At 41.2% G+C, this 12,878-nt stretch overlaps 1 protein-coding gene across 4 annotated transcripts; it reads left to right on the top strand.

Annotated features, from left to right (window-relative positions):
* Positions 1-7,841, top strand: GEMIN6 (gem nuclear organelle associated protein 6). 4 transcript variants are annotated; one of them, XM_043981374.1, is made up of 4 exons: positions 1-180; positions 1,126-1,140; positions 2,537-2,673; positions 5,961-7,841. In XM_043981374.1, the coding sequence occupies exons 3-4, from the start codon at positions 2,546-2,548 to the stop codon at positions 6,334-6,336; spliced, it is 504 nt and encodes a 167-aa protein (XP_043837309.1). In that variant the 5' UTR covers positions 1-180; positions 1,126-1,140; positions 2,537-2,545; the 3' UTR covers positions 6,337-7,841. The 4 variants fall into 4 exon arrangements, with proteins under 4 accessions (XP_043837309.1, XP_043837306.1, XP_043837307.1 ...); XM_043981371.1 differs by lacking the exon at positions 1,126-1,140; XM_043981372.1 differs by lacking the exon at positions 1,126-1,140 and having other exon boundaries at positions 1-228.
* The last annotated feature ends 5,037 nt before the right edge of the window (positions 7,842-12,878 follow it).

The raw sequence follows: 12,878 nt of genomic DNA, 5'->3' as shown, positions 1-12,878 counted from the left end.
TTTGAGCGCTTGAGAGAGATTGGCGCGCGCTCCCGGCGCGGTCCCACCCTCGGCTGGCTCTCGCACCTTCGCCCGCTCGCGGCCGGGAAGTCCGGTGAAGGAGAGGAGCCGATCCCGCGGAGCCGGGCACGGGGCTACCGGAAGGCCTGGGGGCCGGCGTCGGAGCGGCTGCCTCCAGAGGTTGACTCTTGGGACGCACGTGGACTCTCGTGACTGGAGGGGCGGGGGGTGAGGCATGGGGGAGGGGAAGACCGCTTCTTTTGATAGCGAGCACTGAGATTACATTAAAAGCGTTTTACAGTTACCGCATTTGTCCTCACTACCCCCCTTCTCCCGGAGGTAGGTGCTATTAGTGTCCCCATTTTATTGGAGGGGAAACTGAGGCACATAGCGGTTAAATGACTCCCCCGGGATCACTCGGCCAGCGAGCAGGGTCTGAGGTCTGGATGCGAACTGGGGTGCCTGTGGCTCCAGCTTTGTCTGACTGAGCAGGGGTTTAGGCCTCTCTGGTCGGAGTAGAAGAGTGTAGTGAATGCCCAGGCCCGGCACAGAGTGTAGGTACTTAGGGAGCGCCACTTCACTGACTGCCGAGCATTCTGCCGGCATGGGGGGTGGGGCGGAGTGGGGCGCATCCGCCGGTTCCATCTCAGCACACCAAGAATGAAACACCCAACAGCTGACACCCGGATAAATGTTACCATAACCCTCCCGAAGGAGGTGCTACCCACGTTATTAACCCTCCTTCAAACGGGGAAACGGAAGCCCAGAGAGGAAGCGATAGGCCCCCGATCACACAACTAGCAAGTGTCCGAGAGGATTGGCTTAGCACGGTGCCTAGCACATAATAGGCTCTTTTTTTTTTAATTTTTTTTTTTTTTTAGTGAAGCAGTTGGGGTTAAGTGACTTGCCCAGGGTCATACAGCTAGTAAGTGTTAAGTGTCTGAGGCCGAATTTGAACTCGGGTCCTCCTGAATCCAGGGCCGGTGCTCTATCCACTGCGCCACCTAGCTGCCCCACATAATAGGCTCTTAATGAATGATTGGTTTGGATCCAGCACTCCGTCCACTGGGCAGAACCAACTCAGTAATAATAAAGCACTTTACTTACTGTGTCTCCGTTGATCAGCCACAGCCTTGTGAGGTAGGTGATGATATTTATCTCCTTGTTACACATGAGGAAACGGCCTTAGCAAATTTCAGTGACTTTTCTAGGGTCACACAGCTAGTAATCGTTTGAGGCCGGATTAGAACTTGGGTCTTCCTGAATTCAAGTCTAACACAATCCACTGGGCCACTCTAGTATATATGATATATGAATGGCACAATAATACAGGTATCATTGATTTGTAAGATGTTAGAGCTGGACAGTTAGCAATTATTTTAAACTGTCTACTATGTGCTAGTACTGAAGGTACACATACAAAAAAATTGAAATGTCCCTGCCCTCTAAGAGCTTAACATTCTTATCAGGGTAGTTACATTTATAAATATATATAAAGTGAAGGCAGGGTAATTTGGGGGAGGGGACAGTAGTAGCTGAGGGCATCAGGAAATACCTTATCTAGAAGTGGGCACTTGAGCTGAGATTTGAAGGAAACTAGGAATCCTATAGGTCATGCAGGAGCCCAATGGCGAGAGCAGGTATTAGAGCCCAGGTCTCTTGGATCAGGTTGTGCTCATAATGTTCTTTTATAATTGTTCTCTCACTTCCTCATGTTTATATGTTGGCTCTTTCTATGATTTGCAGTTTAAGGGCAAAAAGTAGACCTCTTTCTCTAGAACAATGCTGTAGAAACCTTAAGTTTTTGTCCAGTAGTCTCAGACTCAAATAGAAAAAAAATTCTAGCAGGCTTCATATGGACTTAGATCACAAATTAATATTATCTGTATTATATTTTTCTTTTGTTAAACATTTCCCAATTACTTTTGGGGGGGAGTGAGGCAATTGGGGTTAAGGGTCACACAGGTTGTGTTAAGTGTCTGAGGTCAGATTTGAACTCAGGTCCTCCTGACTCCAGGGCTGGTCCTCTATCCACTGAGTCACCTACCTGCCCTGCCCCATTACTTTTTTTTTTTTTTGGCAGGGCAATGGGGGTTAAGTGACTTGCCCAAGGTCACACAGCTAGAAAGTGTCAAGTGTCTGAGGCCGGATTTGAACTCAGGTACTCCTGAATCCAGGGCTGGTACTTCATCCCCTGCACCACCTAGCCTTGGGCCCCCCCCCCCCCTTACATTTTAATCCAGTTCTGCCAATGCCAGGAGTTTTAACACATTGGTTCCTAAAGTACATTAGAACTTAAGGTTATGGGGCAGGTAGGTGGCTCAGCGGATAAAGCACCAGCCCTGGATTCAGGAAGACCTGAGTTCAAATCCAGCTGTGTGACCCTGAGCAAGTCACTTAACCCTTATTGCCCCCCCTCCCCAACAACAACTTAAGGTTGAATCGCTGATGTTCTTGGATGCCTTGATTGGGCACAATGGGCATATATTGTCTTCATCTCTAAAATCTGAACTAGTTGCTGTTTTAATTGTTCTAGCTGACAACCATGAATGAATGGATGAAGAAAAGCCCATTAGAGTGGCAAGACTATGTCTATAAAGAAGTCAGAGTGACTGCCAGTGAGAAAAATGAATATAAAGGATGGGTTTTAACAACAGACCCAGTCTCTGCCAAGTGAGTATGGCATCTCTCTGAAATCAAGTTACTGAATTCTTTATTCCCTTTCTCCCTCTTTTGCTTATCTATAAGGAATATCAGTAGGACTGTATATTAAAATCCAAGTTTAGAAATCAAATGTTAGGGAGTGGTTATCATCTTTCTTTCCTTGGTGCATTGTGCCTTCTGTGAAATAGGCATTTAATAAATGTCTGTTGAACTGAATCACGAGAACCTTCATTTCCATGCTGGGGGCCGGAAGTAAACTTATGATTTCTTTGGTATGAGGATCTTCCTGTAAGGTAACTCCCTCTACCAGTGCAGAAAAGCCCCTGCTCATTGTTGCCTGGGGCAGTGAGCATTAAATGACTTGTGCAGGGCTATGCATCCCATATAAATGTGACCAGGGTGAGACTGAAGAGAGGGCTTCTGACTGTCCAGTGCCCTACAGTGCTGCTCCTGCTTCTTTGAGTTGCTGAGGGCAGAGAATTGGACCAAAGTTTTCAGTTTAAGCCTTAGGGGCTTCTGACAGATGACAATCAGAAATCCACAGTCAGCAAGCCAGCTTGCTCTTAACATTCAGCACCTCCTATGCCAGGCACTCTTCCAGTCATTGTCGATATGAGTACAAAAGTGAGACTTCGCATTGTTGTCCATAAGCACTTCCATTCCAGTAGGAACAGCTCTCAATTTCCAAATGGCACTAAAACACCCTCAGGACCTTTCATCTTGTGACTGTAGTGACTGCTTTGGTGACCTGCCACCAAAGCAGATGGCACCTATTCTGTTACTTAATAAACAGTCTTTGAGAGTCACTTTGGCCCCAAAATTGGTCATTCTGTGATCTGTCTGGTAATGAGCTAAGTGATAAAATGTTTATTGAATGAATGTTTGGATGAATGGTTTGATTTTCTAAACAGTGATTTACTCGTTTTTGGTTTGGTTTGGTTTGGTTTGGTTTTGGGGGGGGGGGGGAGCACGAGGGTTAAATGACTTGCCCAGGGTCACATAGCTACTAAGTGTCAAGTGTCTGAGGCTGGATTTGAACTCAGGCCCTCCTGAATCCAGAGCCAGTGTGCCACCTAGCTGCCCCCTGATTTATTCAGTCTTAAAAGCAATTCAGCTGTTGCATAAAACGAGGTACACCTGTAGTTTGCTTTGCACTAAGGCCGTTCCCTCCCCTCCTTCCCCCTTTTATTTTTTTTTGGTTTTTTTTTTGCAGGGCAATGGGGGTTAAGTGACTTGCCCAGGGTCACACAGCTAGTAAGTGTCAAGTGTCTGAGGCCGGATTTGAACTCAGGAACTCCTGAATCCAGGGCTGGTGTTTTATCTACTGCGCCACCTAGCTGCCCCTTCCCCCTTTTATTAATAGACGGCTAGAACTAGGGGCTAGGACAGGGAGGGTTAAGAAGAGGAAACAGTCCATCTCCTATTCCTCTCCTGGTGGATCAGTGGTGGTAGGAACCTCTTCCTTTCTTTCATTCAGCAAACATTAAGCATCTGCATTGTGTCCAGCATTGTGCCTGATAAGCCCTGGTTCCTGAAGCTCATTCAAGACTGCAGGAATAAAATACACATAGATAATAAGACAAAATATTATGTCATACTTATTAGAGTTGTAAAATAATGTGTTGTATGAAGTGAGAGAGGAAATATCTCTTAGTATAATGCATAAGTTCCTTTAAAAAAATTAGGGAGCAAGCTGAAGGAAGTAATTCTCAAGTTTGCCTACTCAGTTTCTTTTTCATTGGATTTTCACTCAGAAATCTGTAGCTTCTGTGGTCAAATTAATGCTTCATTTTGTGCTATGGGGGACCATGTCAAGGAAATGAGTGGTGACTGAATGGAAGAAAGACATTAATCAATTAGCAATAGCCAAGGCATTAGCACTCTCATAAGTTAACAAAAATTTCTGTCATAGTATGGTTTTCATTAATGATGGTCCTTCATTAGGCTTAACTCTCCCAAGTTGGGAGAGCTAGGGAGACAGAAGTAGCTAAAACCAGGCTACCACAGGCATTCAGAGCAGGGAGGTCAGGGTATGTCTCTTAATTCCGTTTAAAGTTTATCTTAAAGCAACAAAGAAGGGTGTGTTGACAAAGCAAATCCCATGCTTCTAATCATGTTGAATTCATTACATTTAAAACCTAACTATAGGACCTCGAAACATTTATCCCGTTTTAAAGTAGGCTTAGGAAACTGACAATTAATTGTGTGTTTTTTTTCCTTTTTTGTGGGGCAGTGAGGGTTAAGTGACTTACCCAGGGTCATACAGCTAGTAAGTGTCAAGCTTCTGAGGTCAGATTTGAACTCAGGTCCTCCTGAATCCAAGGGTCATCCATTAAGTTGAATGGAGCCCAGAATGATTTCTGCCTCTCTGTCCTATCCTAGGTCTTTTAAACCCCTGCTTTCATATCATTTTCTGATTAGAGTTTGGTCATATAAGAGTAGACATTTTGAACACTGCTCTGCATATTATAGGCAGCTAATATAAATGCTTGCTGAATGAATGAACTTCTGTCATTTAAAAAAATATATTTTATTCCCCCCAATTACCTGTAAAAACTATTTTTAACATTTCTTTTTTTAATCATAAAAGTATTTTATTATTTTCTAGCTACATGTAGAGATAGTTTTCAACATTTGGTTCTTTTGTTTCTTTGTTTGGTGAGGCAGTTGGGGTTAAGTGACTTGCCCAGGGTCACACAGCTAGTAAGTGTCAAGTGTCTGAGGCCGGATTTGAACTCAGGTCCTCCTGAATCCAGGGCCAGTGTTCTATCTACTGTGCCACCTAGCTGCCCCCTCAGCATTTGTTTTTATAAGATTTCTAGTTCCAAATTCTCTTCTTCCCTCCTTTTCCCCCCTCATCCTGACACAGTGAACAATTTGATATAGGTTGATATAGGATTCATGCAAAAGGTATTTCCATATTAGTCATGTTATAAAAGAAGACATAGATCCCCAAAAACATGAAAAAAAAAGTTTAAAATAGTATGATTCAATCTGCATTCAGGCTCTTTCAGTTCTTTTGTGTGGACAGAAGTTTTCATCATTCATCCTTTGGAATTTTCTTGTACCACTGTATTGCTGAGAATAGCTAAGTCATTCCCAGCTTATTGTGTCTGTGTCATCTTGAAGATGGAAAGCATTCTAACCTGTTCTGATAACAAGTGGTGTGTCGGGGATGGTGTAGCTTGCTTCTCCGTTCTCTCCTGTTTAATTCCAGATTGTTGTTTCCTCCCTAATTTAGGGGGCCTGTAAGTCTTTGTTCATTCCTCTGCTGTGTATTTTCTCTCATCCCAAAGTATCGTCCTTGTGAATTTTCTTGAAGATGGCACCGTGGGTATAACTGGAGTCATGGGACATGCTGTGCAGACTGTTGAAATTTTGAATGAAGACAACCAGGAAGTGAGAGAGAAACTGATGCATATGTTCATGCCAGAAGAGAGTAAGGCCTACAGCCCTGAGGACCTGGAAAAAAGGAAGATCAGCCTGAAGTCCTGGCTGGAGAAGAACCACATCCCCATCACCGAACAGGGAGAGTCACAAAGCACTCTCTGTGTTGCTGGGGTCCTGACCATAGAGCCACCCTATGGACCCGAAGACTGCAGCAGTGCAAATGAAATTATTTTGTCCAGAGTTCAGGATCTCATCCAGGGACATCTTACAGCTTCCCAGTGAGACGCCAAAACCTGTTGTTTAGCTTGCAGAAAGACAGACTTCATTTTTTTCTTGGTAAAGCTTGTTGAATATTAAGCCCTTAATCTTCTAGAGCTCTTTGAGTACATTCTGTACTTTTGAAAACTTTGGTATTGCAAGTGAACCCAGAGGTTCACTTGCCAATGGTATACTTTCTGTGTTTTGAATGTAGAAGAGCCAGGGAAGGGAGAGGCTGACAAACTCAAGGAAACTCCTATTTGTAGGATCCCCTTTTGTGATGTGGATCCATATTTCTCCTTTGTTAGCCAAGAGTGTCGTCCTGAGCCATAGAAAAAGTTGTCACTGCAAAGCACGGTCTATAAATTCATTTTTAGGAGTAGGGGAGGGAAACATCAAGATCTGTGGGTTCATGAGTACATGGAACTTCTCACTAACTAAAGAGAGTTGCCTGCTGACTCAGAGGTTAAATGACTGGCTAGAGTCACACAATTAATATGTCAGAAGCAGGACTTGAACCCAGGTCTTCCAAATCCTAGGGTTGACTGTTGTCATGCTGCCTATTCTTTTATCATATTGCTTTGATTTTATTCACATTGAATATTATTAGTATTTTGGCGTTTTATTGATCATCTGTATTTTTAGTATAATGGTGAAATTGGTTACAAGACTTGAATATAATTTTTAGACTGGATTTAATCATCTTTTGTTGACCATTTGGAAAATTACTGTTCTTGACTCTTATAATTCTAGAATTGTTTGGTGCCCTTAAGCCCTACAGTCAGATTCACTGGCTAATAACAACAGTGGAAATTTTCAAAGGAGAATAAGAACTTGAGTCTAAGAAAAAATATTAGGAAATTACCTTCTTTGTTATCAGACTTTAATAAGGACTATGTGAAGATTGCTGATAAGTGGTTGGTAATGCCTAACCCAGGAGGATGGTAGGTAGGGTTTTATGCTTGGAGATTAATAAATGGAGGACATAGTTTCCTGGCAACTACTAAGTGGGGTAGGTGGTTTAAGTAATCTGTTTTCAAATAAAACCTGAGGGCCCCAGGATGAACGAATTGATTTTACCTTGGAAAACTTCTTGGCTTAAGAATCAAGGTGAGGTCAACACTGGAGACCATTTCTTTAGAATTTTTCTTACTTTATGGCTCCATTTTCAAGTTCGTAATGAATCCTGCAATCTTTCTTTCTCTCTATTTTCTCCTTTTTCCAAAAAAGAGTTAGCATCTCTCACATAAATAACCAGTAGCTGGTCTCAGTATCCACGGTTGTCTTTGAATGTCCTTTCATGGTGAAGGAATGTTGAATGATCTCCAAAATCTCATATGATTCATACAAGAAGAAAGTCTACTCATTCCTATATCCATTCCTTCTTGCCAATGATTCCTTCTGTGGCTCCTTTACACCAGTGATTCTCAACTTAAATTTTGACAAGGTGTCTGATTTTCTGTTGTTCCTACAAAATGCTATGCATTTTAAAAAGCAAAAGTGAATTAAAATTTATTTTGTTTTAAAAAGTTGATGACTTCTACCCCTCTTTCACCAACCCCCACCCCCAAACCTCACCCCATATGTCTCCTGGCACATAAGTAGTCAGTGAATAAACATTTATTAAGTACCTGTTACTGTAAGCTAGCCACAATTAAGCTATGGGCATACAAAGACAAAAATGAGTCTGCCCTCAAAAGAGTGAACTCCCAAGGTAATTTTTAAAGTGCATGCTTGAGACGAGAGATTATATTTGAAACAGTTGGTCATTTACTGTTTAAGGTGCCACCTTGGACTATCTTTGAAAATGCTTAAGGGATTCTCAAACAACTAAATGGGCACCACTGATGCAGACAGTAGTGATTCTGCCAAAGAAACAAGATTCTGAAAGAGGGGGGTCAGAAGGGTATGCATTTAAGTCACAGGTGACAGCCAATACAAAGACAAAGAAAAGGCAGATGGAGTATTATAATAGTATTTATACAGCATTTTAAAGTTTACAAAGTACTTTGTATATGTTATTTTCTTTTATCTTCACAACAATCCTAGGAAGTGGGTGCTGTTATATTACAGGTGAAGAAACTGAGGTTGACAGGTTGTATAGTATGTATCCAGGACTGGATTTGAATTCAAGTCTTTCAACACACCTATCTCTGGCATCACTGGGCTGCCTCTGACCATATACAGTCCATGAGGACAAGGAAGGTCACTGTAGAAGTGGAAGTGTGAAGTGGAGCAGTGTAAATATTGGGGCCATATAGATACTTAATAAATGCTTTTTTTATCATCAGCAAACATCTGTAATGGGGATAAATTAGAGTCCTTCCCAGTAAGATCAGGGGAAGCAAGGATGTCTGTTATCACTACTCTTATTCAGTATTGTCCTACAAATACTAGCTATAGCAATAAGAGAAGAAAAAGAAATCGAAGGAATTAGAATAAACAATTACAAAGCAAAACTATCATTCTTTGCAGATGATATAGTATAATTAACAGCTTTAGCAAAGTTACAGGATATTAAATCCATATATTACCAATAAAGTCCAGCAGCAAGAGATAGAGAAATTCCACTTATAAAAGCTGTAGATAATATAAAATACTCGAGAGCCTACCTGATAAGACAAACCCAGGAACTGTATGAACACAATTACAAAACAATTCACATAAGTAAAGTCAGATCTAAGCAATTGGAAAGATGAAAATTGCTCATGGGTAGGTTGAGCCAATATAATAAAAATGACAATTCTCCCTAAATTCATCTACTTTATATAATCAAACTACCAAGCTATAGAACTAGAAAAAATTAATCTGGAAGAACAAAACGTCAAGAATATCAAGGAAATCAGTAAAAAAAAATGTAAAGGGAGGTGGCCTACCTGTACCAGATCTCAAATTGTATCTTAAGGTGGTAATCATCAAAATGATCTGGTACTAAGAAATAGAGTGGAGGATTTAGTGAAATAGACTAGGTAGATAATGTATTGTAGTAAATGACCATGGTAATTTAGTGTTTAATAAACCCAAAGAGCCAAGTTTTGGGGGTAAAAACTGCTGAGAACTGGAAAACTGACAGAAACCAGGTAAATAACGTCTCACACCACATGTATACCAAGATAAAGTCAAAATGGGCACATGATTTAGAGAGTGACACCATAAGCAAATGAAGAGAAGATGGAATGGTTTACCTACCACATCTTTGGACCCATCAAGAGAGAGAACATCATAAAATGTAAAATGGATAATACTGATCATATGAATTTAAAAGGGTTTGCACAAACAAAACCAATGCAACCAAAATTAGAAGGGAAGCAGACAACTGGGAGAAAATTGTTTTACAGTTACGTATCACTGATAAAGGCCTCGTTTCTCAAATATATAGAGAACTGAATCAAATGTATAAGAATACAAATCATTCCCCAAATGATAAATGGTTAAAGGATATGAATAGACAGGACAGAAATTAAAGCTATAGTCATGAAAAATGCTAATTCATTATTGATTAGGGAAATGAAAATTAAAATAACTCTTAAGGTATCACCTCACATCTCACACTGTCTAATATGACAAGAGGAAAGTGACAAATGTTGGAGGTGATTTAGGAAAATTGGGATGCTAATGCACTGTTGGTGGAGTTGTGAACTAATCTGGAGAACAATTCAGAACTATGCCCAAAGGGCTATAAAAACCACATACTCTTTGATCCAGCAATACAACTACTAGGCCTGTATCTCAAATAGATTTTTAAAAAGGGAAAAGAAGCTATTTGTACAAAAATATTTATAGCCACTCTTTGTGGTGGCTAAGAATTTGAAATTGAGGGGATGCTCGGCAGTTGGGGAATAGCTGAACAGGTTTTGGTATATAATTATAATGGAATATTGTTTTGCTGTAAGAAATGATGAGCTGGCTGATTTCAGAAAAAACCTGGAAAGACTTACACATACTGATGCAAAATGAAGTGAGCAGAACCAGGAGAACATTGTACACAGTAACAGCAATATTGTACGACAAACAACTGTGAATGACTTAGCAATATGATGCTCCAAGACAATTCTAAAGGACTCATGGTAAAAAATGCTATCTCCAAAGAAAGAACTGATGGAGTCTGGATGTAGATTGAAGCATATTCCTTTTTACTTTTTTTTTTTACTTTTTGAGATTTTCCCACAAAATGACTAATATGGAAATGTTTTACATGATTGCACATATATAACATATGATTGCTTACTTTCTCAGGGAGGAGCAGGAAGAAGGGAAAGAATTTGGAACTGAAAACTTTTTTAAAAAATGAATTTTAATTGGTTTTACATAAGGGAGATGCTTCTTAAATTGAAGCCATGACTAAAAATTGCTGCCTAAAGACTTCTCAGTTTTGGAAGAGGTCAGAGAAGCCTAGGTCACTGTCTCCCAAATGCATTTGGAGGAGGGGTTCCTTCATTAGCAATAGGGCACTGCTGCGTTGGCAGAGAAGAAACCCAGAACTGAAATGATTAAGAAGTTTCTTGTCATCCGGTAGACGGCAAGAGTGGGAAAGGGGTGCCCCACCCCAGCCCCTTGTCTGGATGCTGTATATTACATAGAATTCAAAGGAACAGGCAAGCACTTTTCTGATCAGCCACTGAAGATGCAGTTTTCAAATAAGACACATGGGTTCCCTGAGATATATAATGGGGGAAACTCCTTACTTACATCAATCTTTTGCTCCCCTCAACAGTTTTTTGGTCATCATCACCTGGAATCTTGAGTTAAGTGTTAAACAAATCTGGTCTCTTTTATGGGCCTAGGGTACCTCGGAAGTTTTCTGGGGGAACTCAGGGAACCTTCTTGAGAAGCTAAACCAAAGGACAGGTATACCTAAAGAGACTAAGGTAACTTTAGGACCACCACCCTTCGTTCCAGTTTCCTCCACCTCTTAGGGAGATAAGCCTAGGTGTAGCTGCTGCCTGAATGGTGGAGATGATCTGAATGGTGGAGAGAGATCTGAGCTGCCTCTTGCCCAACTTCTCCCAGCCACCACCAGTGGGGGACAGTCCTCCCTCACATGATCACCCCCAGGAAGGGAACTTTCCGCAGTCAGATGAGTACCTCCACCATCGGTCCTCTATAAAAGTATTTGCATTTTTCCTGCTCGAGAAGATAGGTAGCTCAGAGAACCAAGTCTCTGGGCCATGCCTTCTCCCCATGAGAAGTCCAAGAATTTCTCTCTTGGTTTCCTTTCTCTAGCGCCCAAATAAATTATTTTATTCTAATTGGATTTGTGTGCGAGAGGGTGTAATTCTTTAAAGAATTCCTAAGAACCCCAACCCATCACCCCAAATCCCCCACCATTTCCCCCATAATAGTCTCTAAGCAACAGGTCTGATCTCTCAGCCGTGAAGAATGAGGTTCAAACAAAACAGTCAGTTTTTCACACAGCTGCAAACTTTTGAGTCTGAGTCCCGGGTTCAAATTGCCCCACTCCTCCATGTCCTATTTTTGTGACGTTAACTAGTTGAATTGTTTTAAATTGGGGGCGAGGGGGGTGGGGAGGGAGGATTATGATGATCTCTAAAATCCATTGTAGTTCTTAATCTAATCCCATACCCACTGCTTTAATGATGGCTAGCAGAAGTTTTTCCGAAGGCTTCTTCATAGTAGTTATAGAATGAATGATCCTTTTCCCAGAAAGTATTAGGAAAAGAGCTTACCTCTTGAGCAGAGAAAAGGGGCATTCTATATTTTCAACAAATATGACCAATGGTCAGTTTCACTTATGTAAATTTCCCCATTCTTCTGCATTTAGTGGCAAAATATTTGCTTATTTGGGTTTTTTTTGTTTGGGTTTTTTTTTTTTTGGACTGGGCAATGAGGGTTAAATTAAGCCCAGGGTCACACAGCTAGTGTCAAGTGTCTGAGACCAAATTTGAACTCAGATCCTCCTGAATCCAGGGCCAGTGCTTTATCCACTGCGCCACCTAGCTGCCCCCAAAATGCAGTATTTGTAATAATTCCCATGCTCTTCCCTCACTCTCTGAGACTAGCAATTTGCCAAAGTCTGGATAAACAGCCTCCTAATTGACTGTCACTAGATTATGTTTCCCCAATTAATCCAGTTTTAGCTGTTTAACCATTAAAAGATTACATAAAGACTTGTGGGCTAGAAATAATGAGGACAGCTGGTATTTAAGTGGCCAAGCCCAGGTGAGATTTGAGGGGCATAAGATGCTAGCATTAACTGAAAGACCTATTTAATCAATGCATGTTTACCCTAGTCTGCAATTAGTTGACTGGCTCTGCCATTGTGTGAGAAATTCCCTTTGTGTTTTAAATACAGTTGGACCTGGATTTGTATAGCAATCTGCCCTCTGTTGTGCAGTCTTTCCCACCCTGTTGTTAGGACAGTTGGTCTCATGTTATTAATGACCACCTGCTGCAAAATGATTTTCATGGCACCAAATAGTTTTTTTGGGTTTTTTTAAAGCCACAATTATTTTATTCCAAATTGCTGAAAAATATGACAAAGACTAAAAGACATGGCCCCAAATTAGGCTCCGAGATGAACACTTTTTAAGCACATTCGTTTTTCG

The sequence above is a fragment of the Dromiciops gliroides genome, chromosome 2, assembly GCF_019393635.1.
Source record: "Dromiciops gliroides isolate mDroGli1 chromosome 2, mDroGli1.pri, whole genome shotgun sequence".
Classification (NCBI taxonomy): Eukaryota; Metazoa; Chordata; class Mammalia; order Microbiotheria; family Microbiotheriidae; genus Dromiciops; species Dromiciops gliroides.
Note: the sequence above shows the minus strand (reverse complement) of the source record. Positions and strands in the feature narration are given on the sequence as shown.